The 27,459-nt window shown below is 55.3% G+C and overlaps 8 protein-coding genes across 8 annotated transcripts; 3 read left to right on the top strand and 5 right to left on the bottom strand.

Annotated features, from left to right (window-relative positions):
• Nucleotides 1–1,267: 1,267 nt before the first annotated feature.
• USV1 (Up in starvation) lies at nucleotides 1,268–3,472 on the bottom strand (the record flags this gene model as incomplete). Its single annotated transcript, XM_071062533.1, has 2 exons — nucleotides 1,268–2,912; nucleotides 2,985–3,472. 2 exons carry the CDS (start codon nucleotides 3,470–3,472, stop codon nucleotides 1,268–1,270), a joined length of 2,133 nt encoding a protein of 710 aa, XP_070918634.1.
• Nucleotides 3,473–10,118: 6,646 nt separating this feature from the next.
• MFIFM68171_07112 (Biotrophy-associated secreted protein 2) lies at nucleotides 10,119–10,477 on the top strand (the record flags this gene model as incomplete). Its single annotated transcript, XM_071062532.1, has 2 exons — nucleotides 10,119–10,152; nucleotides 10,209–10,477. The coding sequence occupies 2 exons, from the start codon at nucleotides 10,119–10,121 to the stop codon at nucleotides 10,475–10,477; spliced, it is 303 nt and encodes a 100-aa protein (XP_070918633.1).
• A 1,057-nt stretch (nucleotides 10,478–11,534) lies between these two features.
• On the bottom strand, nucleotides 11,535–13,450 carry MFIFM68171_07111 (Cytochrome P450 monooxygenase FUM15; the record flags this gene model as incomplete). Its single annotated transcript, XM_071062531.1, has 6 exons — nucleotides 11,535–12,124; nucleotides 12,202–12,223; nucleotides 12,286–12,692; nucleotides 12,748–12,861; nucleotides 12,936–13,233; nucleotides 13,295–13,450. The coding sequence occupies 6 exons, from the start codon at nucleotides 13,448–13,450 to the stop codon at nucleotides 11,535–11,537; spliced, it is 1,587 nt and encodes a 528-aa protein (XP_070918632.1).
• Nucleotides 13,451–14,251: 801 nt separating this feature from the next.
• MFIFM68171_07110 (Aflatoxin B1 aldehyde reductase member 2) lies at nucleotides 14,252–15,365 on the bottom strand (the record flags this gene model as incomplete). Its single annotated transcript, XM_071062530.1, has 2 exons — nucleotides 14,252–14,974; nucleotides 15,051–15,365. The coding sequence occupies 2 exons, from the start codon at nucleotides 15,363–15,365 to the stop codon at nucleotides 14,252–14,254; spliced, it is 1,038 nt and encodes a 345-aa protein (XP_070918631.1).
• A 3,029-nt stretch (nucleotides 15,366–18,394) lies between these two features.
• On the top strand, nucleotides 18,395–18,982 carry MFIFM68171_07109 (2,5-diamino-6-ribosylamino-4(3H)-pyrimidinone 5'-phosphate reductase; the record flags this gene model as incomplete). The annotated part of the gene is made up of 1 exon (XM_071062529.1): nucleotides 18,395–18,982. The coding sequence occupies one exon, from the start codon at nucleotides 18,395–18,397 to the stop codon at nucleotides 18,980–18,982; it is 588 nt and encodes a 195-aa protein (XP_070918630.1).
• A 10-nt stretch (nucleotides 18,983–18,992) lies between these two features.
• MFIFM68171_07108 (Parasitic phase-specific protein PSP-1) lies at nucleotides 18,993–20,066 on the bottom strand (the record flags this gene model as incomplete). The annotated part of the gene is made up of 3 exons (XM_071062528.1): nucleotides 18,993–19,010; nucleotides 19,105–19,760; nucleotides 19,829–20,066. 3 exons carry the CDS (start codon nucleotides 20,064–20,066, stop codon nucleotides 18,993–18,995), a joined length of 912 nt encoding a protein of 303 aa, XP_070918629.1.
• Nucleotides 20,067–21,375: 1,309 nt separating this feature from the next.
• MFIFM68171_07107 (Transcription factor) lies at nucleotides 21,376–22,907 on the top strand (the record flags this gene model as incomplete). Its single annotated transcript, XM_071062527.1, has 3 exons — nucleotides 21,376–21,576; nucleotides 21,642–22,191; nucleotides 22,270–22,907. 3 exons carry the CDS (start codon nucleotides 21,376–21,378, stop codon nucleotides 22,905–22,907), a joined length of 1,389 nt encoding a protein of 462 aa, XP_070918628.1.
• An 813-nt stretch (nucleotides 22,908–23,720) lies between these two features.
• MFIFM68171_07106 (Glycoside Hydrolase Family 12) lies at nucleotides 23,721–24,568 on the bottom strand (the record flags this gene model as incomplete). The annotated part of the gene is made up of 2 exons (XM_071062526.1): nucleotides 23,721–23,800; nucleotides 23,884–24,568. 2 exons carry the CDS (start codon nucleotides 24,566–24,568, stop codon nucleotides 23,721–23,723), a joined length of 765 nt encoding a protein of 254 aa, XP_070918627.1.
• Between the last annotated feature and the right edge of the window lie 2,891 nt (nucleotides 24,569–27,459).

Below are 27,459 nucleotides of genomic sequence, written 5' to 3'. Positions count from 1 at the left end.
GATAATTTACTGCTAAACGGAGAGAAAGACAAGAGATAGAGAGAGAGAGAGAGAGAGAGAGAGAGTACCTCCTCCTCGGGGTATCAAGCCCATCCATACCATGATCCATCCAAAAAAAAAAAAAAAAAAAAAAAAAAAAAAAGAATCAAGATAGAAACACCCAGCCAACAACGATGCCGGTCAGAGTGATAAAGCAGAGATAGACAAGCAACCCATCCAAGACGACATGCAACTTGTTCACAATTTAAATATCCGCCCAGCAACATCGACCTGCTAATTTCCGCCCAAATTCTCGCGGGTATCTCGAGATCACCATGACCTAAGTACGGCTTAGCACGTTGCCCGATCAACGGCAAAACACAAACGAAGAAAGTCGGAACGAGAAACGCCGGTGCCGGGGGATTGTTGCCCGTGACGATAGTGGCATAGGTAAAGTTGGTTTCCTGGCTATCGTCGCGAGATATTAGTCGCTTCCATGGCCCTGATCCATCCTACGAATGAACGATATGACCCTCGCCGCCTAAAAAGACAACCCAAACATGCAAATAAACAGCAGACCGGCCTGCCCGTCCGCCCATCCATCCGTAAGCCATCATATGCCGCCCATCCGCCCAAGTTGAGTCGAGTTGAATAGCTGGGTATCCCTATCCGTACCGCGCCTGCACCAGGTCCCATTGCCAATGGTATGGTTGGCCCCGACCTGTGGTTTCGTTTCGTTGTCGTTAAACCGGAGGAAAAATGAAAAGACATAAAGAGGGGTGAGTTGTCATCAACGTGCCACATAACCCGATAACCCAACACAAATAGAAGAAGAACCAAGCCCATCTAGATTACTCAAAAACGCCACGCCAGCAACAGTGGCTCCGTATTCGACCGTTCCGAACAAAGCCAACAAGTGAAGGGCCATCCCACGCTGAAAGCAAACCGAGTGTAGACGTGATATGCAGCGAATGTCGTCGTAAGAAATGGTATCAAATGCCAAAAGGGAGTGATCATCATCATCATCATGCGCTTGAACCTCCCAAAAAGAAACCGCTTTGATGCAACGAATGTTTAGCAGTCCCGGGATGTGAGGAAACGGAACAATACCGATACAGGGGAGTTGTAATTGCCGGACCCCAACGCCTCGCAAAAAGCAGTTTAATAGGAGTCGGGCAAGGCCAAAGGGCTGAGTGGGTAATCGCCCATGGTGGGAAGTCGTGAGAGGCGTCAAAAGACGCCATCGGGAGCCCGAGCCATTAGACGAAGACGGCAACCGACCATCCGTCTAATACGCCGTTGCGACAGAACTTTCGCTGGTTGCCACAGCCACAAGGGCCTCGAGGCGCCTCAGTGACTCGGGATTCCCACTCGACTGTGGAGGTCTTTCCATGATTCGCTCCATCCGTTCCATGTTTGGCTCCATCCTAGGCTCAGTCCCAGGCATGCCTTGCTGGTGGATAACTGGTTGCTGTTCCCGAGCCGGAAATCCCTGGAACTCGCTCATGTTGGGATGAACTATCCGGTCGACATGAGGCCGACCCTCATGGATCGTCTGCCCGGCGACTGCTCCATGATACCACCCGTGTCTTTTAGGCTCCCGCGGTGCGCTGATAGAAGGCGCTGACATTGTGTATTGGTGCCGGGGACCGAACACCGTGGTATGCGTGGCCGTCGACGCCATCGAAGCAGGAGGTACCTCAACAGTCTTAACTTCTGACTCGAACCTGACGACAGGCTGTGCAGAGGCAGCCCGAGCTTGGTCGGCCCGGGCTAGGAGTGCCTGTTTGGCTTCGTTTGCCCACGCGCCAGCGCTGTCTCTTGGCGGCGTGTTGATGTCAAGCCTTGTTAATCCTCGGTGCAAGTTCATGTCCCACTGCCCAGACAAACCCCGCCGATCCTCCGAGCCCATGTCACTCCCCGGGAGTACGAGCCGTGGTTGCGACGCGTCTGAATCCACCATCATCGGCGAGGGGTTCCGGCGCGGGGGCGACGGGGGTCTGCGGGGAATCTCATCGAAGGACTCGATACCTGGAAGACGCAACGTCTGCGGTGGCTGGTTGCCAGGGTTAGCGGCCGGTAGCGTCACAGTGTCCGGCGGGAACTGAGAAGGTGTGATGACTTGGCTCAACCTGCTCGATCCATTGTAGTCGCGCGTGTCAGGGTGCCACGTGCGACGACGCCAGGCCTCGTCAGCGGCGGACGACATTGAATCTCGCCTTGACCAGCCGTATGCCGGGGTTATTGTTGGGGATGTCAGTAAACTGCTTTGGGATGGAGAGAAGGCACCGCTGTTGGACGAGTTGAGAGTCGAAGGGCCAAAGACCGGGCCTCTCGGGCTTGGGCCGTGCGGCGACTGAAAGGGGTTTCCTCCAGACGGAACGCTCAGGCGACGGCCAGGAGTCCGGGAGCCGGCATACATGCTGTGAGATCGGGAGTGTGACGCGCCAGGTGACATCACAGGCCCCCACCGGGGGCTGTTCTGACCAGTGGAGAAGGTTGCGGAAGTGGGTGTGCTGAAATCCCCGGGGGAAGGGGGTCTGTAATACTGCCCGTCGCCGCCACGATATGCCTCGAGTGAAAGCCGCGATCGAGGATCTGCCATGATGAGAGGCGGTGGTCTCCGGCGCGCCTCGTTGACGCTGTAGGCGGAAGTTATTGAGCTCACGCTCGTGATGCTCGACGTGGACAGCGACTTTGCGTGCCCTCGGCCTCCAGGTGCAACGCTACTTGCCGTCGACGCTCTCGCCCTGCCAGGCTGCCGCACTCGGTCCGTCCTAATTTGGCGCTGGAAACGTGTTCCCGTGGCCGCAAGCGAGTCCACAGGAATATCTTCGTTTACATGCACAGTCTGCGCATGCTGTCTCAGGTTATCGAGCCGAGAGAAGCGCCGGGAACAATGGCATTGGAACGGTCGCTCGCCGGTGTGTTTCCTGGAGCCACCCCCAGTGTTAGCGCAATCTCCCCCCTTATGTAACTTGATGCATCGACGTGGCCTCGGTTACCTGATATGTCGAGCCAAGTGCTCGCTTCGTGTGAAGCTGAGGTTGCATGGCGGAAAGTCGGTGCAATAGAATCTTTGCGATTTCTTCTTCTTGGACTTTGTCCCGTCCGCGTTGACGCTATCGTCGTCCGAGCCAGCGCCATCTTCTCCGGCGTGTCCCTCCGCGTCTGAGTCGTCCATATCCATGTCGTCCGATTCCTTTGACCTCCTCGAGTGTTGCGAGTTTCCCCTCTTCGGAGCATTCGTTGTCGCCGCCGATTCGGGAACCTGTACCGACTCGGGGAACGGAGAGGTTGGAAGCGGTTTTTGCGACGCTAGGGCGGTTGTGCCGAAGCTGGCTCGGGTCGGCGTCGCCGCCTCCTCCTGCGGCCGGGGGGGTTGACTCGGGGCCGTGCTCGGCCTTGGCGTCATGGGCGACGTCGTGACGTCTTCTTGGCCGGCTTCTGCCGCCGCCAGCGGGTTGTTGACTGGGCGAAATGCTGCAGCCATGATGAAGGCCTGCGTCCTTGGGGAGAAGCGATGCGGAAGGGTAACCGAGGGCGGGGAGCGCAGGTGAGATGCCCAGGGTAGATATGCGTGAGCAGCCTAGTGAGGCTGAGATGTCCGAGCCTGCTGCAGGGGTAAGTGCGGGGAGCGGCGGGGAGGCTGTTTGGGAATGATTGCGCCTAGCGGGAAACGGGGGAGGTCGGAGGCGGAATGGTAAAGCGAAGGCAGCGGAGGCTCGTCGGGAGGCCGGGGTTACTCATTCGAAGATGGCGTCGACCACAGAGGCGTGCGGTGCGGCAATTGCGAAATGGGAATAGATGTTGGGTTTCTGAAAAAAAGATGGCGATGACGGATGGAGCCCCTTCTTCAGGCCTTCCGGGACCCGAGGTGGGGATCTGAGGGCGGCACGGGCACAGGCTGAACAGAAGCGAAGCCGATCACAGCAATCACATTCCCCGTGTATTGCCGCGACGCTGGTGCTGTTAGGTATGAATTACGCCAAGCGAGTAAAGCAGGTCCCAGGAGGAAAAGGTGCTAAAAGGCTGGAGGGGGTTCCTCTCTTTTGCAGAGAGGCAGGGGGCGTGTGGCGAGGCGCTGCCGTCCGAGTGGATGCGCAGCGGGTGGGCCGGACGCCTGACAGCGATCAATGTTCTTGTGTGTTGCCCTGGAAAACGGAACAGTACGACACAGGACAGGTACAGTACAGCAAAGAGCTGCATATGAGCCCGTCGACACTCGGGGCCGTCTGCGCTGTCAACCAACCAGTTGACCGCCAATTCCAGAGCAGTGCGGCTTGCTGTCGAGCGTTTCTGGGTTCAGATCTCGGTCGGCATGGACGGCTCCTGTTGGCTCGTTGGCTTTGTTTGGCTCGCCCTTGCTGACGAACTACTGGCCCGCGGGTCTAACCCGTCAATGGGTTCCGCGAGCTGCTGGCCTGGCTCAATGCAGCCCCCATGCAACGCCTTCCTATCGGACAGGATGCAGGGTTCGATGGATGAATAGATGAATCAGGCTGTCAGCAAACGCGCCGAGGACTTGAAGCTGGAGAAAATCCGTCTCTTCGGGACACCAGACCCGTCGAGGGCCCGTATGGTGGCGAATCCAGAGTGAGAGGAGGCCTTTGGGCGGGGCTTTTCCCGCGGCTAGTGTAGATCGTCAAAACCAAGATGGTAGATGAGGATCTGAAGTGTGGTGCGGTCGCACGCCTGGATGCGGCAGCGGCGAAGTAAATCGAACAGCTTGCCGATGAGTGTCGAGAAGAAGAAGAAGGTGTCGCTGATGTCCAAGGGCGAGAGTTCGGTGGCGATTACCACAGAGTTGCACCGGCCCTGGCCTTGGCAAACGGTTTCCCTGGCCCTGTCGCACAAGCCTGGATTTGTTGCGGCTTGCTATGATAAGACAACGAGCGGCAGACGGGACCCCGCTGCAATCGAGCAGGAACAGGGATCGTCCTCCTCAGGGCTTGAAACTCCAAATCATTAATGGGGGGAGTCTCGGCGGCGGACGGGCGTGAGGTTTGGCGCTCGGGTATTGTGATCTAAACAGACATATACTCGCAAGAGGCCACTAACTGTTTTCTGGTTGCGGCAAAGGCAAAAAGACACGAAAGGCCGGCAGGGCACGGGAAAGCGAGAGGCAGAGGCAGAGTGGGGCAATTACCCATCACGAGTTGGGTTGGAGGGGCTCTTGGAGGGGTTGGGACATTCTTTCATTCATCAAAGTGACTACTTCATCTCGTTTTGCACCGAGTTTCTCCTGCCCGACGATGCAAGCATCAAACCGACAGCCACCTGTATTTTACAAGCTATTAGCCCAGCCATCTCGGACGGATACCCGTCCTCCTCAGCCGCCGTCTCTCTCCGGGCGGCTTGCCGGATTATTCAGGTGGAGGGTCCCGTCCCGTCATAAGTAAGGTAGGTAGTCTAGGGAAAGGTTCAACCAGGCGACGGCAGGGGCAGGAACGGCCAGTCCTACCCAGCAGCTGGAACTTTATAACGGACATCGTGACGAGGATGCGATGTCGACCGGACACCGAGTGCCGTAATCAACGCACAATCGGCCAACCGTCTGACTCAGAGCAGCGGAAATACTATGCAGCCCACCTTGTCTGCGAGCGTCCTTGGCGGCAGAGAGGAAAATGTCCCGACACCGGTGCTGGCCTCTGTGGCCCTTCCTTTGTCCTGCCATTTCGTGGCTCGATGCAGCTGCCGCCTGCGGGTACCTGGCCGCTGGCGGTCCCAGAGCTGCAGGTGCAGCCTGCCGGGTGTGCCTGGAAGTCGCCCCATTCTCTTGGAGAAGCAACTTTTTTTTAAACGAGCATGGACCAAGATGATCCGGGAGTGGCGTTCCATCGTTATTCGACAGTTGTGCTACCCGAAACCCGTGATGGCCGTGTGGCTCAGGGTCAAGGAACTGTCCCTTCCGACCAGCTGTCACGCCAATGCTTAACCGCAAGTTCCATGCGGTGTACATACCAGGCTTACACGAGATGATAGGGCGGGGGCCTCGTGCAAGGGAAAACGGCCGATGTCAAGGCCGTTGTGTTGATACTGGCCAGCCACCCTCAAATACAGGTACTGTGAGTGCGGGGCTCACCCCCGTTTCGGTGGATAACTTTCAGGTTCACTAATTGCCAAGGAGCGAAAACACTGAACGGAAAACACATGAAACTGCGGGATCATCAACTGCCCCGAGAGACAAGGTAAGCAATCGTGGACAAGAATGCACAAGATGCGCCATGATCGGCGGCGGCAGACAGCTGGGCCCGTTGTGGCATCCCGGTTGGTTCTTGAGCACTGCCAGCACATTGCGTCATCATGAGCCCTGGGGCCCACTCAGCAACAAAAATGCGACGGTGGGGCTGGCGTCTGGGCAGGTGATGGCTGCCGCAGTCTGTCTTTTGTCTTCGTCTAACATCAAGCACCAACGGCAGCCTCTTTACTAAAGTCTTGAGAAACCCGCGAGGTGCCAAATCTTGATACAGATACTCGGTCAAAGAGCTGTTGCAGCCTGGCAGGACTGGTGGATGCTGCCTCCGTCCGACGGCATCATGGCCCTGACCCTGGCCGTGGACCCCAGACTGTCACTAAGCCGCCTCGGGTTTGACCTGCATGGACGGGGCACCATCAATGTCCAGGTGACGAGCCTGCACATTGAGTTCCCTGCCTATCGCATTTGCGACCAAGGGCCGTGTGCAGACTCAAAATCAGCAAGGCTCGGCTGACATCCTGGTAGTGAATATAAAATAAATATACCTTCGACGTGGCAGAATAAAGCGGAGCCAGCCTTTGGAGCTCGGAGCTCCTAGACTTGATTGACCCCTAGCGACTGAAGCGTCGTTGCGAACCTTTTCCAGGTACCTGTTACTCGAGTGGATTAGACTCTCGCAAAAAACGCGGCAGCGCAACCCTAGGTTCTGTGCCCACCAGGAGCCGGCTCCGCGGTGTCGTGGTCAGTCTCCTGACCAGTGCGCATCGCCACATGCCACCTGGACTTCCGAATGTCGGATGGCTCATCTGCGAGAGCTGCACTCAAAACCCCATCTGACAATTACCCAAAAGGGTTCCTGGTCTGGTACCCGTACAATCCCTTGTCGACCCTGACTAGCCGCCATGCCCCTGGCCACGCGGCGATCGCAGAACTCCCGTGCCATATGTTTGCCAACTATTACAGCTCTCGAGGTTCCGGCCTATCTCGACGCATTCCTACTGGCGTTCAAGCCCAACCTCCGGGTTTCGCGTTGATAAGCACTTCCTGTTCCAGAGATGGTTGGGTCTCTCCGATCCTGAATCGTTGGTGTCGCCAGCTCCTGCAGCCACACATGCAACCCGCTAGCTCCATGGCCATTCCTGTCAGGATTCCTCCGAGCCATCGACAAGCCCCACTCCACCACTCCCAAGGTTTACGTGTGCGATCGTACGGAGTTTCGATACACAACAGGTCTTTGCCGACCAATGGCCCCCGATTCTGGCACTACCTAAGGCAGCTGATTCGTTTGTTTTTTTTTTTTTTTTTTGTTTTCTTTTTTCTTTTTTTTTATTCTTTTTTATCTCTTTTCTCCTGTTTCTTCTGCCTTGTGGCACAACTGAGTGTAGACGAGCGCCGATGCACCCCGCGCCTAGCCGTGAGCCTTTTGGAACGTTCCATCACAGCAGCCATCAGCTTCGATAAGCATCGACCGCGATAGTGGCATATATTAATTCTCTTCCCTGCACCTTGGCTCGTATATTTCCAGGCCACCATTGTTGCGGTCTCCGCTTTACTCGAACAGGAAACTGACCGGCCGCATCGCACCTTGGCCATGTTGTTCCATTCGCAGCTGTTTCGGGGCACCATCACGCATTCGGGTGCTTTACTGGCCCAAGCCGTTCGAAGCAATGCAGTTGGACGCGGGGTTGGCGAAAGCTGTGGGGTAGCATCTCGATTGCACGTGCCCGGCCGGGATGTCAACGAAGGTATTAATAAACGACGTTAGCGTCTCGCCACCTCCGCCCGATGGATGCCTTAGGTGACAGGCCAATAGACCCACTCTTCTCAGGGGTTCTCAGGGGTATCATGCGTGTTGTTGACATGCAGAAAGGGGCGAAAGGGGCAAGTGCATCCAGAACCACTGATGCGGAGTCCTTTACCAGCCTTATTCCTCACGCAACATTGGCGTGCCACAACCGACAGGTTACCTGACCTTCCCAAACGGGCGCATGATTATCGCCAACCCAGGCTGAATTCGGATCTTTAATCTTCAGAGATCGCGCCGAAGAAGACCTATCTGTACACAGGAAACTACACGAACATGACCTCCATTCATGCCTCCTAGTTGTCATTAACATGGTGGTGTCTTCATCCTTGCCCAAACATCATTTACTGGCTCATCCATGACGAGGTATTTACATGCAAAGGGCCCGAAATATTACTCGTGCTGCAAGCACACACCAGATGCTCGCCACTCCCCAAAAATTTTTCTTTCGGATCAATCCATAGAGTAACACATGCACGTTACACAACGTCCCAACCGTTGACCATCCCCAGTTCCTAGCCACGCAGTAGTGACCTTCCCATCGAGAACGCCAAGCGCAACGCCTCGGCGGCTACCGACACCGTCCATCACAGCCCAATGTAAACACCTCTCCGCTTTTTAATGAAATGTGACTGACGAGGCATTGTACAACCAAACCAGTTCTCTCTAGTGCTCACTAGATTCGTACTTTCCACTCCGCACTCGCACACCCACATCGCAAACTTTGACCCGAACGGCGTTCTCTTAATTGGAAAATTCTGTTTTTAGGGCTCCCCACCCTAAGTGGCCACCTCCAACGTTGCGCCAAGGGGAAGTAAGACAGACAAGGGACAAACCATGTACATGCTCTTTAAACCTTGAACGTAGCCGGGTTACTTGGCATGGTCGACTCAAAGCCTCGCGTCACTTGCATCCAGCAGGGCGCAAGACGAGGGAAGCGGGGGAGGTTCGGTAATGGGAAAAGAACATGAACGTGGCCGGTTACTTAGCTTCCGCGTTATGCCAGGAGTCCATTCGCGCAGAATTCCAGCTGTGCGCTAGGGGCATACCGTCAGTCTTCTGGAGGCGCGCAACCCACCGAGGTTTAGATTAGAATCCGGTTTCGTGCATGACCTTCACGGCTTCATGCACACCGATCTGGAAGTAATTAATCGCTTGGGTTGTATCCACAGGACGACAAAACCCCAAAGACCAACTCATCGCCGCGATTGACTCAGCGTACAAAAGGCCTCGGTGCTGGGAGCTGGGCCCGGTCCATGCGGAAGGAAATCCAGGGCGCCGGGCACGTGGAAAAGTACTTGGTCAGTCGTGCAGGTAAACCCAAGGCTCGAGGACAAGTGAGTGAGAAGATTGGATAGGAGGATAAGGGGGACAGAGAAGAACACAAGAAGACCGAAGTACAAGATACTTGAAGTAGTCTAATGGAATTTCCATTCACACGTCGACGGCTAGGCCCCAAGCAGGTACCGGACGGGCCACAGTACCCGGTCTTTCGGCAAGGCTTTCCACCTAAAGACTGAGACTTGAGAAACTACAGGTGCCTTAGGTAAGGGAGGCACCCACAAAATTGTCACGGATACCTTCGTAGCTACAGCTCCAAACCTGGGATCCACGCTGCACGGGGCCAAGCGCCAAGCACACCCATGGCGCGAGGCAGATCAAACCTCCAACGTCGCTGCACCGTCAATGCATTTTTGCCGCAGACGTTAAACACATATAGGCACGGGAGTTTTGGTCGCGAATTCTGGTGCGTCGCGGATAGAAGCTCGCAAGGTTTCAGTAGCAGCGCGTTTCCAACCCCGTCCGACCGCGCGCTCAACACTCGTCTAGATGCGACTTGCGACGATTTCCGTCGCGGTCGATCGAGAATCCAATCACACATGGAAGCAATCGGCTTCGGGCCGTGATTTGACATGTCAATGCATCTTTGGCAGAGCTCTATATCTGCCATCGAAATCCGGGTTGAAGGTCGATGTTGTAATCGTCCCATCTCCTCTCCTCATCTCCTCACACACTCAATTTGATTCATTATCACGACCCGGTGTCGTTTGCTTCTTGTGTTGACCTTTTTTAATTACGACCTCTTAATCATCCAAAAAGTCTCCACATCCCGCTCTCCCGCATCAAAACGCCAAAATGGTCCGCCTCACTGTCGCCGCTCTCCTGACTTGTTCGTTGTCCCCGCCAACACCTGCCCCCTGTCGGCAATCACTAACCCCAGCCTAGTCGCCATCGCCGCGATGGCCCAGATTACTCCCAACAACGCTGGCGCTAGGAACGTCGGGAACGGCCAGGGTGCGCAGTTCATCACGGGCGGGTGCGTCAACAACGTCGATTGCGCGTCCGGCTGCTGCGCCGATGCTAGCGGCATCGGTGTCTGCTCGGCCGAGGCCGCTCAGTTCCAGAACGGCAAGAACGGCTGCGGCTTCGTCGACCCTAATGCCGCTGCCACCATTGCCGCTGCTCAGGAGCAGGTCGAGAGGCAGGGTTTCTGAGGGATAACAGCATAGTCATGTGTGAGGATGTGACGTTGGAGTGACTGGAGGATGGGGATATGGGATCCTTAGATACGTTGATGGGCCTCTGTGATCTTTTTACAAGAAAACAGGGAATAGCATCTGATCACGATGAAAATGGTCATAGCCCTACTACAAGACTGTTAACAAGAATAAAGAGGAGGAGGCGTCTTCGCACCGTAGAAAGCGTCTCGATATACCGTAACTTACTTGCTTCGTGTATCGAGCCTAACCTTAACTTCTATCGAGCATGTTATATAGGCAAACAAGCTAAGAGGAGGCGATAGGAGAAGAGAAGAGGAAAAGTAAAGAAATAAGAACACTGAAGTACCGGTCTCAGAACGGTCTCGGCGAGCTCCCCAGCTCAATGCAGTGCGCAGGACATCATCACCTCTGCTATGTCAGCAACCTTCCTTTGTAATTACGTTGACTCTTCCGGTCCTATTGTAGATATACTCCTCATTCAATTGAACAAGTGCACTCCCTACAGCATCTGATGAGCTCGCTGCACGCGTGACATGAAGCCAGTTTCCGTAAGGTATTCGGCAAAGTATTAGGTGTGTAGTAAACGGAATAATGGATATAGAAAAAAAGGCCCTTTTCCAACGCAACCCTTTGCATTATTTCACTGTAGGAAGACGCTTATGACGATCTGAAAGAATGCTTGCCTATAAGAGCGTCTTTCTGGGCTCTTAAGAAGCACCTTCACTAAGTATACTATGTCTGATATAGAGTTTCGAGACCTGCCCAAACTTCACTAGGTCTGGAAATACGGAGAATCCGATGCGTTGTTTCGTTTTCTTCGTCATCGCCGCGTTTATTCCGAGCTACAGCTATCCAACCCAAACTCTCCCAATTCCTCCTCCCCGCAGCATGTACTCATCAGGTAGATTCAAGCACGAGACTACAGAGCACTATTTACTCTCTGAAAGTTAGCGAGGTCGCCAGATCTGTGTTTCGAAGCGTGATTCCCGGTCCATTAAATCTAAGAGGAGTGACTCACATTCAGTCTAACTCTGCCCAGTGCATCATCCAGCTACCACTTGGCCCGTTTCACACGGACCGTGATCCCACCATCGGGCCGCAGCATCGGACTTGGATTGATCAACTTGATCTCGCTCGCTTTGATATTGTCGATAGCTTCAAACTCGAAAGTGGACACCAGCTCGACCAGAATGATCTTGAACTCGAGCATGGACAGCGTCTTTCCGATGCAGACGCGCGGGCCATGGCTGAAGGCGGCGAAGGCCCACGGATCAGCCGCCTCCCCCTTGAGGCGGTTCCAGCGGTCGGGCTTGAACTCGTCGCAGTCGGCGCCCCAGATGGTGGGGTTGTGCTGGATGATCGCCGGCTGCATCAGGACCGTGGTGCCCTTGGGGATCGTAACGCCCTGGATCACCACGTCGTCGATCGCCTCGCGCGCCACGTTGATACCCGGACACTGCACGCGCAGCACCTCGCGCGTGAAGTTCTTGAGGTAAGGGAGAGCCTCGATCTCGCGGTATTCGGGTACGGGGTTGTGGCGAAGCAGATCGACCACCTCGGCCCGAAGCCGTTGGGCCTCGGCAGGGTTTTCTATCATGAGTTGCGTCGCCCATGTGAGGGCGTCGGCCGTGGTCTGGTGCCCTGGGGCGGGGAGATCAAGCGTTAGTCAAAGGGGTTGTGACTACCGTAGTAGTAAGTACAGGGTTAGATGAGCATACCAGCCGCGAGGAACGTGAGAATCTTGGGATAGGCCGTTAGTCTTCGGGTTCGTATGCAGTTACTGTCGAAATTCTTCCGCCTACCTGGTCCATGATTTCCTTCTCAGTCCACCGATCGCTGTCAGCGTAGTATTTCTCCGCAATCATATACGTCAACAAGTCTTTCGCGTTTCCTTCACTACTATCCATGCCAGCCGCTTTCCTCGCCCCCACGATCCGAATTCTATTTTGTATGATGTCTGTCAGCTGCGCGCGGATCGTCTTGCTTGCCCGTATAAAGCGTCGATTGGCCTCGAGCGGCAGCCACCTGATGGGAACGATCCCGTTGATTGCCAGCAACATCTGACCTAGGCTATCGGGCTCGAATAATTCTTGGTAGCAGGCTTGAAATGACATGTTGCCGGTAGTACTTGCCGGGAGGTCGTCTAGCTCAAGTCCCAGGGCGACGACGCCCATGATATCCAGGGTGATTTTGGAGTAGATGGAAACCACTAGTTCGACATGTCAGAGGAAAGAGGGCAAATGCGTACTTCAAGGTTTACTTGCGTTCGACAACACCGCCTTTATTCTCGATGATCCCATCAAACAGGTTTGAAAGGTGGCGCGCTTTGTTTCGAAGCAAAGGGATAAACGCTTTGAGGTTGCTCGATGAGAGAAGGCCTGAACTCAGTCAATCAGTAATTTTGCTTTCCTGGCTTCGCTTCGCTAAAATGATCGGGGAGAAGACGTCGTACCTGCGAGTGCCCTGCGCTGCCTCTTGTGCTCTTCACCCTCGGCGAAGCCAAGGCCAAAGCCAACAATACTCGCAATCAGGCGCACGAAGAAAGGTGGTTTCTGAAACGAGTAGGCCTTGGCGTGGAGAATCTCCTTGTGGGCGTCCAAGCTCGTCACGAGAACTGCGTCTGAGTTGCCGACGTCGAAGTAGCGGATCAAAGGCGCCTTTGGCCACTGCCGCATCCAGGAAACGTACGGTTGGTTAGGATTGCCGCTGCGGAACTGGTTGAGGGCATGGCCAATGAGGAAGTGGTGGTCCTGGTTGGGTGGTCAGCTTCTGGATTGGCGCTAACTGAGAAGGCTCGATCTGCTCTCTTACCTTTGGCCCTGGGAGATGCCTGAGGGGAGACACGAAGTAGGGATAGATGAAGATCCGGTATATTTTGTACGCTACAAGCTGGAGCAGATACACACCCAGCACTGCGATGAGCACGTCCAGGCGGAGGAGCCTTTTCAAAATGTATGTCGTATCCATGGTACTGCTTGGGTCGATTTTGAGAACTTGGGTCAAGTCATGATTGTCTGTTATACTCGTGTGCGAGAGAAGGCAGTTTAATATAAGCTTGTCTGTAGCGGCACGGTCCAGAGCACATCTGATCGGCGTCTTTGGCCGATATGTGACCAGTTGATTCACACACGGTAGCTGTGCATATACGCGCAGATACGCCTGCTGCCGTCAAAGTCATTCAATCGGCCAGTTCTGGCCCCACTCACGCGGGGACAGTAGCAGCAAACTACCAAATGCATCACCCGCTATACTCCATACTAGGTACTAACCCAGTGGTTCGGTAACCAGACCCTTCGCTTACCAGACCCTTCGCCTAGTGCAATGGGACAGGTCAGCAGTAAGCCTAGTGCTTCAAAACGCCTGGACAATTCTTAGCCCAAGGTATACCGAGTACAGCGCGATAACGGACTCAGATTCGTACAGAGACATTCGCCAAGCTCTAACTTGCACTGACAGATTTTTTTACGACCCCTTCCGCTCGCAGTCCGTATACAGGCGTATTCGCAAATATGGTGGGGTTAGGCAGCGATTGGAGAGGGACCGGCCTTCCAACCAGCGTGGCTTGTTAGCGCAGTTTCTAGGGCGGGGATCCCAGCTCCAATTTTGAAAAATGGTAACTCAGTGAGCTCACTCGCACCAGGACGCCAAGGAAGGCGGCGACGCTTCCGTAGAATTAGGTTAGAGTTTCGCTTGCCGTAAGCACTAGAGCTAGTTGCCCAAGAGCTCTCTTTCGGTTTTAATCTGTGATACATGTCGGACTGCCCATCTTTACGGACCCTTCCCAAATATCTCCTGGAGCGTATCATACCCGTATTCCAACTCGCCATACCAATATGGCGCCGCATCCGGCATGGCAACCTTCCACATCCTATCTACGGCCGCCAACAACTCATCCGGCAGCGGACCCTTGGCCAAGTACCCCAAGTTCTGCTCCAAGTGCTCAACCTTGGAAACACCAATCAGGATCCCGTCCCCCTTACCCGCCTCGCTCTCTTCCAGCCTCAACATGGAATGGTTCGCAATCCACCTCAACCCAACCTCAATCATGCTCACCCCATACTTGTCGGCCGTCTCCTTCAGCTCCCTGACGGCATCGAAGTACCCATCCTTGAAGTATCGCTCCCGCAGCAGGCCATTGAAGAACTTGTTGGAGAACCGCCCCTCGGTGGGGACAACGTCCTTATTCTCAAAGGCACCCGTCAACAAGCCTCCCATGATGGGCGCGTAGATCACCACGTCCAGCCCGTAGCGTCGACAGCAGGGGATGAGCTCGGCCTCGATGTTGCGCTGCATGCAGTTGTAGATGCCCTGGTAGACGGTCGGGCGGACGAGGTTGTGCTGCGCGCAGAGGCAGGCGATCTCGGCGACCTCGTAGGCGGTATAGTTGGAGAGGCCGAGTCGGCGGAATTTGCCCGCCCGGTGGAGGGCATCGAGGTGTTTGAGCGTGGGCAGGAAGGGGATCGAGCGGTCCGGCGCGTGGAGATAGAAGATCTGGAGAAGGAGGACGAGGTGAGCGCGCCCCGACTTGGTGGCTGGAACGAGAAAAAGGAGGACACGGGGTACTTACATCTACAGAATCAGTGCCAAGCTCGTTAAGGCTGGTCTCGAGAGTCTTGGTGATCTCCTCCGGCTTGTGGGCCCCTGGTGGAAGTGGGAAGACTTTGGTTGCGAGTTGGAGACCGCGCTCTTTCCATCCCGCCTGTCGGGTGAAGGCCTCCTGCTGACCGATGCCGTATGCACGTGCCGTGTCAACCTCAGAGAAGCCGTGTGCTTGAAAGATGTCGAGACATTTTTTGAAGTCGTCGAGATTGGTAATACGGCCGCCGTTGTTCTCATCTGGTGCAAATGTCATGAGACCAAGGATTATCCTGGGCTTCGTCATGGTGTTAACTGTTGGCGGGGGATGGAAATGGCTAGATTTTCGAAGAGAATTTGCAGGCTGGTGGGCAAGATTCAGGACCTTTGTACAATGGAATACACAAGTGTGAGCGGGAGGGAGCTTCAAGTTCCTGTTACTGGGGTTCTCTGGTGTGAAATTGGCAGTTATAGTTCGGTTTCAAAGCTCAGGTATGTCTTTAGAGAGTGGAATGATTCATGTTATCTCGACCCCTCACGGAGTTAGTAACATCAAGAAGCTATATCCGTCCTGATGTTGTACCAGTAAAGCCGACCCGTATCCCCTTCTGGCAGAATCTAGGTTTCATCTCATGTGCCAGGCACTACCTCCCTTGCATTTCACGTAAGCAATAGATTCCTTCTGCCCCACCCTCGGAATCTTCGGCCGTAAGTTAACGGAGTTAAGGATTGTTCCCACGGTTGCAGTTTGAACTTGCAACAACCCCATTGTTGAACGGGCATACTTGTAAAGGCTTACGTCTTTGGCCCGTGACATCAGTAGGCAGCAAAGTTGGGCTCAGAATTTCGGACTGAGTAAGGTATCAGGACAAGCTATTAGCTTTTAACATCGGTGGCTGAGGAAGCATTGCGCTTTGTCCGCGAGATTATACCATGCATGGAACACAACTGCCCAAGGGTGACGTGTCGTACGTCGGAAGTCACTGCCACTAATCTGCTGGCTTAATGCTCTCCATCTCTTGCGGCGCTTTGATCGGCCACTGTAGTGAATGAGTGACATGCACAGATCTCTAACTGCGGAATGCCTGCCGCTTGTAGAATCCTACTTGTCAACCACGGAAACTGCTACAGGAGGCTTCATGGATCCTTGAGACACACAGACTCGTAAAACGCACCGTATCGCTATGTCCCCATCCTGATTAGCGAGACATTTTACACTAGCGGCCACAGCCTTCCCATTTCGTAGTGTATATCTTGCCCGGTCACTGTCTTTGTCGCTTGGGAGCGGTCTGGAGCCGTCATCAATAAACAATCTCGAGGAGCTTGGCGGGCATCGCAGCAGCAATTGGACCCGAATCCGTTCTTGCACCGCGCCACCAGCTGGGGGGTGACTGGAATCTTGAGAAATGATGTCCATCCAGACGTCGACACAGTGGTAGTCAGAACGAAACAATCGAAGGGGCGCGTTGGAATGCCAGGCACGAGTATGGTTGGTGATACGTCGGCCCAAATCAGTTCGGTCTGTCACATCTTCGAGAAAAAGCTCGACCGCTTTGCTGCGAGAAAACCCGGAACCAGAGATGGCAGTGAAGTGATTAGAGATGGCACTGCAGGATCCAGGGTTGATTAGGGTGTTGTCACTGCATGAGGTAACCACGATTTCGACCCTGCCATCGACAAAGGTAGGCAGCCGGAGAGGGTTGTAGTGCGAGGACGGGGACCATCGAACTGCGTCCAAATAGAGCTCTGTGTGCTGGAAACGGGCCATAGATGGGGGGCTGAGGAGGCACAGATTGATGCCACGATGAAAGAAGTCGCCGGGTAGCCCGCGAACGTAAATTCCTGATACGCGGCCGACATCCGTGACTTGTTGGAGCATCATGCAGACATAATCGCCCCGGTAAGTGCATGCACACCACAGTATCCGCTGCAAATGAGGCTTTGGGGATCGCGGGTCTTCATAGGCGCTAGGAAGTGAAACGCGCAGCCCTCTGCTGGTCATCTGCGGAGGGTGGCACGCCAATGACGCTGGTATCGGCAGACTGCTAGGGGAGCACAACTCGATATCTCGATAATCAAGCCTGTTTCCATCCCAATCGAAAGGGCCATATCGATGGAAACATGCGGCTGATGGTGCAAGGACTGGCCATTCATTTTCGCCCAATGGTCCAGCTCCGGGAGGCATGAGCGTCCAGAGAAGAAACGTGTAGTCTTCGGTCTGCTTGATGATCTCCTCCTGGAGTCGATAGAAGGCTCGTCCGCCCTCTCCGTAGAGCATAGGCATGTTGACGCCAAAGATGCCGAGAAGGCAGTATGCCTCATCTTCGATTCTGGTCGTGCGGCGCGTTGACGCCCACGACATTTTCTGTGCGATGCTACAGTCGGCAAGCAAGCCGTGAGTAAGCACCGACTCGGGGATCGCGGTGATTTCTTCAATCAAGCCGCATAAGCTCAATTTGGTGCCGATCTCGGTCCAATCAGCGGCGTAGAACTCAACCTTGCACGGCGCGATCAGCTCCTGAAGGCACCACCCGCGGGTGAACCAGCGGGCTGAGACAAACTGATCCTGAGGGAAATGCGGATCTGGGGCGGACACGTCTTCCAGGAAGACGTAGCAGATCTCGGCGTCGCGATAAAAAGCGTACATGGAATTGATGGCCTCGGAGAGCTCGGCGCTGGAAGATTTGTCGATGCAGCATGTGTCTATCCAGACCCATTCAATGAGATCCATCTGAGCCTGACGACAGCAACCGAGGATCTTGGCAAACCCCTTCTTCTTTTCTCGCTCGGGTGCATCGATTTCCTGGAAAGTCACTTCCTGGTCGCCCCACGTGTGTGATAGGATGGCGTAGGGCGGGACAGCACCGGCAAACTGCACCATCTCGAGCGTGTTTGCGTTGAGTAACCGCATGGTAAAGCACCAAAGCCGTGTGTTTCCCCTTTTCTAAAGAGTGTCCGATGCGGAGCCGAGTTGAAGCTGAAGATGCAGCCCAAGGAAGAAACGGCCCCGCAACACCCTGCAAACATCTTGGCGGCGTTTGCCTTAGGTTTCTGCGAGGGCTACCGCTAACTACCCCGAATTTCCACGATGAACCTGAAGCCAAGCGTGAACGCCGACACGAACACGTGATCGTCTGCATAGAGAGTCCTAAATTGTGCATGTTTCTCGAGCCGCCCTCTTTACAAAAGTATCACAACCACAATTACACAGCCCGACATTAGCAACCACAACACCCGAAAATCCACCCCGACTTCGCTGGGAAGGCCCATACCCCGTCAGGACGCCTAAAAGAAACGAGTGAGAAAAGAAAAAAAAGGAAAGAAAGAAAGAGAAAAATGCCGCTCCTCCGGTACAACCTAGCGCCCACTCTCAACGGCCTCATCGCCTCTGCTCCCGCCCCCTCCGATGCCAACACGACCCCGTGGATCGTCGACGACCCCACCATCGACTTCGACTCGCTGTACGCCGAATTCTCCACCTTCATCATGGGCCGCAAAACCTACGAAACCTTCCTGTCCCTGGCGCCCAATCCGCTCGCGGGGCGGGACAAGGAGAGCGTCGTCGTCTTCACCCGCAATCCTGACAAGAAAAGAGAATGGGGTGGGGATGTGACCGTCGTGGATGGGGATGTCGCCGAGTACGTGAAGCGGTTGAAGCAGGAGCAGGGGAAGAAGGATATCTGGTTGATGGGTGGTGGGGAGGTGGCGGGGTTGCTGATGAGAGCGGGGTTGGTGGATACGGTCGAGGCGGCGATTATGCCGGCCGTGGCGGTGACCGCCGGGGGAGGAATGAATATGTTCGGGGAGGGCACGGGGGGGAATGAAGTGGACGAGGGCAAGGGGTGGTGGAAGTTGGAACTAGAGGAGTTGGAGAGAAAGGAGACGGGGATCTTGATGACGAGGTATAAGGTGTTGTATGATTGAAGTCTCCAGTCTATTTGTCTATGGGGTTCTAGATTATGAGTCAAATGTTCACACATGGTCCGTCTCTTGCCCGGAGGAATCGCTATCAGCCATGCGAGCGTCTCCCCGCCCGCAGCATCAACGGAATGCGACATCTGCGGGGAAAAGATGCCCGGCGCAAACACAGCCAGCACCACGGATGCAATCAGCACCAAGAATGACTCAAGCGCCATAAACGAGGGCTCGTCCTGCATGATGTGGTTGCCCCATCCCCCCGCCATCTCAGCAATCCGATAAACGCAACGGATCATCAGCGCCACATACGCAAGCCCCATAGCGTAGACAAACGCCCTGAACTTCCTATCCGCCCAGAGCCTTGCCCCCTCCTGATACTCCCCGGTCACATTCCCAGTCCCAAAGTACCTAGCCGCGCGGAAGAGATAGTCCCCGACGAGCACGCCAAACGCTCCCAGGACAATAACCTGCAAGACAATGCCCGCCATGATGGTCCAGTTGCCGTGCTGCAGGAGGTTGTAGCTGTTTCGGCCGGCAGCGGCAGCCACACCGCCGCCGATACCCTGCACAACCAGGCACGAAATATCGGCGGGGATGAAGAAGAGGGGGTACAGGCGCGGGGGCAGGCGACTGAGGGAGCGGTTAAGGTTGGTGACGGCGTGCTTGAGGGTCAGGTACAGGCCGATGCAGATGAGAGTGGGGCCGAGGATGATGGCGACGATCTGCATCTTGAAGGCGCCGTTATTCCATGGGTTGACGGCCAGGAGCGAGCGGCCAACGTAGCCTAGCTGTGGTTCAGAATACTGAGATGGACCCAAAGCCCGTTCCGGAAAGGCGCGTGGTGACACGTACCGACACACTCGAGGGCGCATCCCGAGGCAACTGCAAGGGAAAATCCCCAGGTTCGTTTCCATATCCCGATACTCAGTGCCAGGACCGCGATGAGGCCGTATGCGATGGCAAGGAAAACATTAAGCCCCTTCGCCGGGGAGTAGCCGAGCGTGGTGGCCTTGACCGGGCAGTAGGGTGAGACTTCGGTGCAGGTCGCGTAGCTGGGATAGAACCCGGACGGAAGCGGCGCACTAGACATGGTTGATGCTGCGGGATCCGGAATTGTCCAGGGGCCAGTTTGACGGGCAAGCAGTGGACAAAAGCGATATTAAGAGGCTGTCGAATAGGCGGCCAGTGGTGCTAGCCGGGAGCGGAGACTTTCGGATCGCACACAAACTCCGCGAGTCCGTTGGTTCGGGACGAGCAGATTGGGGACGATATCCCCGGTGTTCAGCGGCGGGCGTCAAGTCTCGAGATTAAAGTCCGCCGGCCCACTGCATTTTGTACATGACCAAGACAGAACGAGCGACTGAAGTGAGTGCTGAGGTGAGAGAAAAGAAGTTGGGAGATGACGGGCCATGTGAACAGGAGGGTTACAAGCCGCTTTTATCTTGTTCAGGCTCGTGGACCCGACTAGGGATAGTGGCAGTCCTGCCGAGTTGACTCGTTGGCGTTGAATCCATCGTCGTCCCCAATTTCCGACCCTTATCATGGGGCGGTAAAGGACGCACCAGCACTCCAGTTTGTGCTAGAACATGCGTGTGCCATACGTGAAACGTCTTTTACAGCATGGGTCGGACATTGCTCCAGGCTGCTCAGAGCACGAAGCGAATGCGAGTACAGAAACCCCAGAGGGTGGTCTTACCGCGTATCCAGGCGCATCCGATTCGCTGAAGGCGGCCGGCTCGGTGGGGTTGGAGCCACAGAGATCCACCCCAGGGGTCGGCCCGCGCTTTAGCGAGGCTGCCGGGTTGAATGCCCGCGCTAGTGAGCATTTCCTCCGCATTCTGGACCTTCCATGCGCCTCCCATACTACGGTACAGTACCTGCTGTCCTCTTCAACCGACGACGCCACATCAGCCGGGTAAGGCGACGCTAGAGAGCAGGCCAGATCCCAATCGAGCCACACCTCAATTCCCTGGCCGAGTCAAGTTGATCCGGATCCGGATCCGATCGCTGCTGCCAGCCCCTCGGGCCCGGGAACAGCCGGAATCGCGGGCATGGATTGATGGAACTCTCGGGCAAAGGTGTCGCATACGGGTGCCCCAACAGGTGTCAACGTAATCGCTGATTAGCCAGATTCACCCAATCGAGATTGGCGAATCACTCCCGGAATTCCAGCGCACCGGAACCCTAATCAAACATTGGCCGGCCCCCAACCCAGCCCTGTCTGCTCGCCAACTTCAGGTCCACTGCGTCACCCGGTCCACCCCCCAACGTGACAGGCCCTCTCCGTTTAGCCGATACCACACTGGCAGCCGCATCCGGGTCTGCGGATCTCGACTAGACAGCACGTCTTAGGCGTTGGCCATGCTGGCGAGCCCCATGTGCCATTTGCCTTAGCATCAATGTCCGAACTGCCACCGGAATTCGAACATGCGGGGCCGGCATCGACCGCCCAGCAGAGCACGTCAACACCTGTCACCGCCATCTCGTCAGGCCTTAGCCTACCGAAACCCATACAGCAGCCTCCGGGATACGGCATCTGTCGGAGGACGCACAAGAAGAGCCGCACGGGATGTGCGACTTGCAAATCCCGAAAGATAAAGGTCGGCAACCTTCGGCATGAGCCCTCCATCTGCCCTATTAAAAACCACTAATTCTTTGGTAAAAGTGCGATGAGAGGCACCCGGCATGCCTCAACTGCATATCACACGGGGTAGAATGCCCGTTTCTCAAACCCCGCACAGTGAACGTTACCACCACTAGCACGAGCGCCAGTGCTACTCGGAGACAAGCCCCGAGGGATAAGTCACACTCACCAACCTCTTCAACTAATGAATACTCCACCGCTATCCCTCCAGCTGTGACGCCCACAGAAAACCCCGACGAGCTGCCCCTCGCCGAGCTCGAACTACTCCACTACTACACCACCAAGACGTACAGCACCCTCACAGCCGATCCCAGCCTCTGGGATTTCTGGAGAGACGATGTTGTCCAACTGGGCCTGAACCGCGACTACATCATGCGCGCCGTGCTCGCCGTCAGCGCTCTGCACTTGGCTTACCACCGGCCGGAACGTCGCGATTTCTACACGGCCCAGGGCATCCTGCTGCATCAGAAGGCGAGCCGGTCGGCGATGCGCTGCATGGCTGCCGGCAAGGATATGGACAAGGACGAGGCGGCGAGCCTGTTTCTCTTTAGCATGTTGACCATATTCTTCGGTGCGTTTCCCATTGCGGCAGGGCCGCTGCAAGGAAGACGCTGACATGGCATGAAAATTAAAAAAATTAAAAATACAGCCCTAGCCTGCCCGCGCCGCTCTCAACCTGACGGCTCCTTCTTCATCGGCGAGTCGGGTTTCCCGGACTGGGCCTTTCTCCTCAGCGGCTGCCGGTCACTCAGCGATCACGTACTCGGCGAGCGCGGCATGGAGACGGTGGCCGCGCCGTTCCTCGTCTACGGGCGCAAGCGGTACCTCGCCTCGTACCAGGCCATCCTCGACGAGAAGGCCAAAGCCGGCCCGGACGACGCCAAGGAGAGCATGCTGCTGGCTCCGCTGCGCCAGCGCATCGAGGCGGCCGTGTCGGACCCGGACCTGCTGCAGCGGTACACCCACGCGCTGGACCAGCTGGAGCTGGCGCTGGTGGTTCGCCAGAACCCGGACACGCCGAGGGACGTGCTCGACGCCATGGTCTGGCTGTGGATGGTCTCAGAGACGTTGGTGCCGCTGCTAAAGGTGCCGACGCAGACGCAGGAGGCGGTCGCCATCTTTGCCCACTACAGCATCCTGCTGAAGCACAACGAGAGTCACTGGTGGCTGCAGGGTTGGGGGGACCACTTGATGTCGCGGGCCCTGGAGATCCTGGACGACGAGCATCGGGAGTGGCTTGAATGGCCCATCCAGCAAATGGGTTGGAAGGCCCCAGGGGGACGATAAATTCGGAAAGGAACCTGGAGGATGCAAGCGCAGCACTGTAGGTATCGTGCGGAGAGAGGGAAGGAGTTCCGATAGGGGAAGGAGGAGGCGTTGATTTTTGGGAGGAAGGTATCGTGGCTAGCTTAAATCAAGTTACGTTGTAATGGTTAACAGGATGGTATTTTGAACTTTAAACTGGAGCATCAAAGAGAAGTCTGTGGGGCTCCTGAACTAGATAGGTAGTGTGTCTTATAAGCTGCGTCTCTACCTCTGGTTGTTGAGCCTAAAGAGGTTCCGATCGAAGAGGAGGGGTATTACTACCATGCGTTGACTTGATTGCAGTTATTGCCAGTCTCAACCAGGTTCAGTCACACCTGTCCGACACTAGAATAATTCGGTTCACTTTAGTTGTAAGACGGCAGTCGCTTTTATTAAGATCAGGCGCCTGTCCTACTGCTAGGCTGTTCCATGAGACGAATCCGGGCATATGAAATTTCCACTTTCGTACTGTACCTCGCGCACGTGACATTGCTCAAACCCCCTCCCCCAGGCCGTCAATACAAGAAGATTCTCCTGACTCGTTTCGGAAGTTTAGAACGCGACACACCACACTTCCCGATCCCAGCCTCTGCAAGCGCCCCCAATTCTGTCTTCTCGCGCCATGACCCCCCAGGTGCGTAGGTCTCGGTGAGTCTGCGCGTAGACAGCTGTCGGGACTAATAGCAATCCGCAATCGACACAGATCAATCGGGCCACCGGACCGCCACCGCCTAGGCCTAATGTATGTACCAGAGACTCGTAACATGCTCTGAATAGATACGGGACTGCACCAGTCTAGGAGAGGTCGGCAGTAAAATGGGTGCAGGTAAATGTGGCGGGGCCGCCGGTGAAGGCCTCTGTGCCGATTTGATACACTGGATATCATGTTTCTGTTAGCCAACCGCATTTTTCCCCATGCATGTATGATGGGAAGAGAGCGAGTGAGTGTCCCTATTACCAATCAAATTCTGTTCATTGGCCGGGTACTGATGTTCCCTCTCGAGATAATTGAAGAAGTCCTTGACATCACAGCTAAAACTTCGAATGTCACCCGAGGGCGGGAGGAAGCTGTAGACGCGCATCTGGCCATTATAGCCGGTCCACAGATCCCAAGTACGGCCGGCTAGGGTGACCTGCCCGAACAGGGTGCCAATGGGGTAGATGCCGCCGTACCGGGCCAGCCAGATCATAAGCTCATAGTCGCCCCCGGAGTTCGCATGGTTTGGGTCCCTGGCTGTAAAGACGTCATAGGCGACGTTGGCGCGGATGTCGGTGCGGTCGTAGCTCCAGGTCACCGAGGTAGGCATCCGGCTGATGGAACTAATCTTGCGGCCGCGCGTGACCATGCGGCCCGCGTAGGGGTATGACTTGACGTTGTTCTCAGCGCCGACCCAGGTCCAGGTTGTGCTCCACTGGATTCCACCGTTAGCGGTGCCGTCCAGGTAGGTGCATTGCTGGCCCGAGGAGGCGGAATCTTTCCCCCAGAGGTTGTTGAGGAGTTCGTAGCCGTTGCCGGACCAGTAGGCGTATAGATCACAAAGGGATCTCTGGTGCTGTTGGCGTGGGGAGAGGGAGGTCGTACGGAGGGTGGCGGAATGGACCAACGTGGCCGCGGCCGCGGCGAGGAGGATGGTAGTCTTCATGACGGTGGTGGGTCAAGGGGTGAAGGCTCACGGGGATGGGGATGCTTTGGGGTGGTTTATCCCCTGAACGTACAACGAAGGCTGGTCTCTCTTTTATCCTCATCTCTGATCCCCCCGGGTCTATCGCCCTGTCCATTAATGTTCCCCCGTCCTCTTTGGTCTAAGTCAAAGCAGTCACGGCCCGATGCGATTACGGCTCAATACTCTTTTCATATCTTCTTAATTCTAATGGCCAGATGCCAGACGATTGAGCCACCTAAGTGTTGCAATTGCCGAGGAGATTCCCGAAATTCGGAAGCGGAGCCCATGCTGCGATATCATTCGCGCGCCTACTGTGCCATCGTTTGTCGAAACATGGGGCCTGTGGCTAAATGGCGGGCTTCCTACATCGCAAGGAATGTGCCGGGGACGGACCGACTACAACGATAGGATGGTGGTATCCCCTCCCTCAATAATCACTTCGCGAATCTGAGGGAGACAACTTGCTGCTAAGCGAGGAACAGGCATGTCACCACCCAAAAGTCGACACGAAAGATTTCCTCTTTCCTTCTTCGGAACTGAGCGGTTGCCGCTTTATCCTGAGCTAGACTTTGCAAGGAGGTCCCTGTTCAGGGCTGCCTTAGATATAGTTGCCACGGTTTAAAACGGCGGTAGAGCTTTCCTTTACTCCAACGACAAGAGAAAAAAAGAACCCTACAATATATTTTAACAAGTCGATGAGGAATCAGCCGAGGGAAAATTGCATTGGTGAAAGTGTTTCCCAATACTAGGAATCGCTAGATGCATCTAGGAAGCAGCTCGGCCGACATGTATCACTCGCAGCATGGATTCGAAGATATTCTCGCAATGCCCGATGTGTTATGTAATGCGTTTGAGGGTTTATCACACGTCGCTGAGACGTTGATGGCGATTGAGAAGAGGTTGTCTTGTCGATGTTGACGCTAGGATTGGATGCTCGGGCTGCTTAAGAAGGTCGGCACAAGAGATATTGCACGACCGACACCGATAAACCCTCCCCCTCGCCTAGCTCTCCATCATCGACCTAGCAGCCTACCCCCTCCCCTTCTTTAACTAATCCGGCATCCCCAACCAAAATCCACTCTTCGGACGAGTACGCACACGAACATACCCGACAGTGGTTCCGTCTCATCTCGGCAGCCGACGGCTTCTTTTTCGTCGTGACTCAGCGGAACTTGGGCATCCCCGCCGAGCTCAAAAACGCAATCGACTACCTCTTCCACGAGTGGAAAGGAAAACCGGTGAGGCTGGTCGCGTATGGTGGACACGGCGGTCTGCAGTGTGCGACGCAGTGGGGGACGGTGCTTGGGTCGATTGGGATGAAGGTGCTAGAGAGACAGGTAAACATGGCGTTTCCTAGCGCCGAGTTCAGAGGGAGGGCGTTCCGTGGGAAGGAGCTGGTTTTGGGTGCGCGAGATGAGAACGGGCCCTGGGTAGAGCATAGAGAGAGGATTCGGGAGGCGTGGAGAGAGAGTTGGTCGAGGTGCTCAAGAGTTGAGGTTCAGGAGTAGGAGCAGGAGGTGATGGGAAAAGTCTAAGTGGTCCGAACGGGGAATAATGATACGGTTAGGTAGGTTGGTATCTTGATTACTGACACTACAATTGATATGGCGAGTGCCTACCTGCATCCATCGATCGGCCCCATTTTCTGCATAGGAGAGCTCAAGAACGTTGCGTTCCACCCCGAGTTCCTCTGTCGCTGTTCTGATGGATGGATGGATGGGTGGATGGATGGATGGAATTTATTTCGCCTGGAGGCACTGAGCCTAAAGGGCCTTGGCACGCTAACTACATCCGGATCGAAGCCGCTCTGTCATCAACTCGTACAAAGCCCCTTACTCTTTCCCTTTCTCTCACCACACCCTATGCCTCTTGCCTTGGTTGTTAGCAGATCGACTTGGAGGTTACATTCTCCAAGTGTACAGCGTCCTATCCTCAGCAGCTAAAGCGGGACCTGCTGGTTGAGGCTGCATGGTGTTGGTGGTCGAGTTCTTCTACCGTGATTGATCCAGTCTCTCCTCCTCGTTCAGCTCCAGTCTTCCTGTTGCCATTGCGTATCTGATCGTTGCCCTGGCTGCCTTCATGTCCGGTGTCCAATTCTTTGTTCCGATGGCGCTTTTCCTCCTAGGTAGAAGGAGAGACTCCCTCGTCTTGTCGCTGGGCATTGCAGCATATCATCCCTTAGAGCGGTCCGCCTGACGCATCGGAATAGGAAGTGTCCCACTGTTTCGCTCGCATTGCCACATGCGCAGAGGTCAGATTCGACGGCCCCAATCCTATTCAGGAAGCCGTTCAGCCTCGCCATTCCGGTTCGGAGTTGCGCCAAAATACAGGCCTCTCTTCGCTTCAGCTTGTCATAGAGCTCTCGGGTGTGCTTTCCCGGCAGCGCCGCGTCCATAACCTTTGAGGACTTGCCCACTCCTTCGGGGAGAACTCTTCTCTGTCGTTGTTTGGCCACTGCTAACCTGATTGCGGTCGACTTGGCGTGGTGCACTTGGAAGTCGGGCGTGCGTCCGTCGCTGTTCTGAGGTGGTGGGATCTTGGAGGCGATCTTAGCAGGTCACGTGAATAGAACGGGTCTATGGTGAGCTCTGCTGCCTGGACGACCTCTGGCAGTCCTCCTCTGCGTTTCATCTCCGACGATCCATCTATACTTTATCTTAAATTTGATAACCATCACTTATGCGTCATATAGAGCGGAGTGTTTCGATTGATTGCGGAACATCGCAAGCGAGTAACACTCCTGGGCCGATGCTAAGGTCGAGTTAGTTCAGGCACAGGGAAATCATGGACTCGTATTTCCCCGCTGAAGTTAAGCCATCGTCGGGACAGCGGCCTGAGGAGTCTGGCCGCAGACAGGTCCCAGAGCAGTC

This window comes from Madurella fahalii (genome assembly GCF_045866475.1).
Source record: "Madurella fahalii IFM 68171 DNA, scaffold_4, whole genome shotgun sequence".
NCBI classification, from domain to species: domain Eukaryota; kingdom Fungi; phylum Ascomycota; class Sordariomycetes; order Sordariales; genus Madurella; species Madurella fahalii.
Note: the sequence above shows the minus strand (reverse complement) of the source record. Positions and strands in the feature narration are given on the sequence as shown.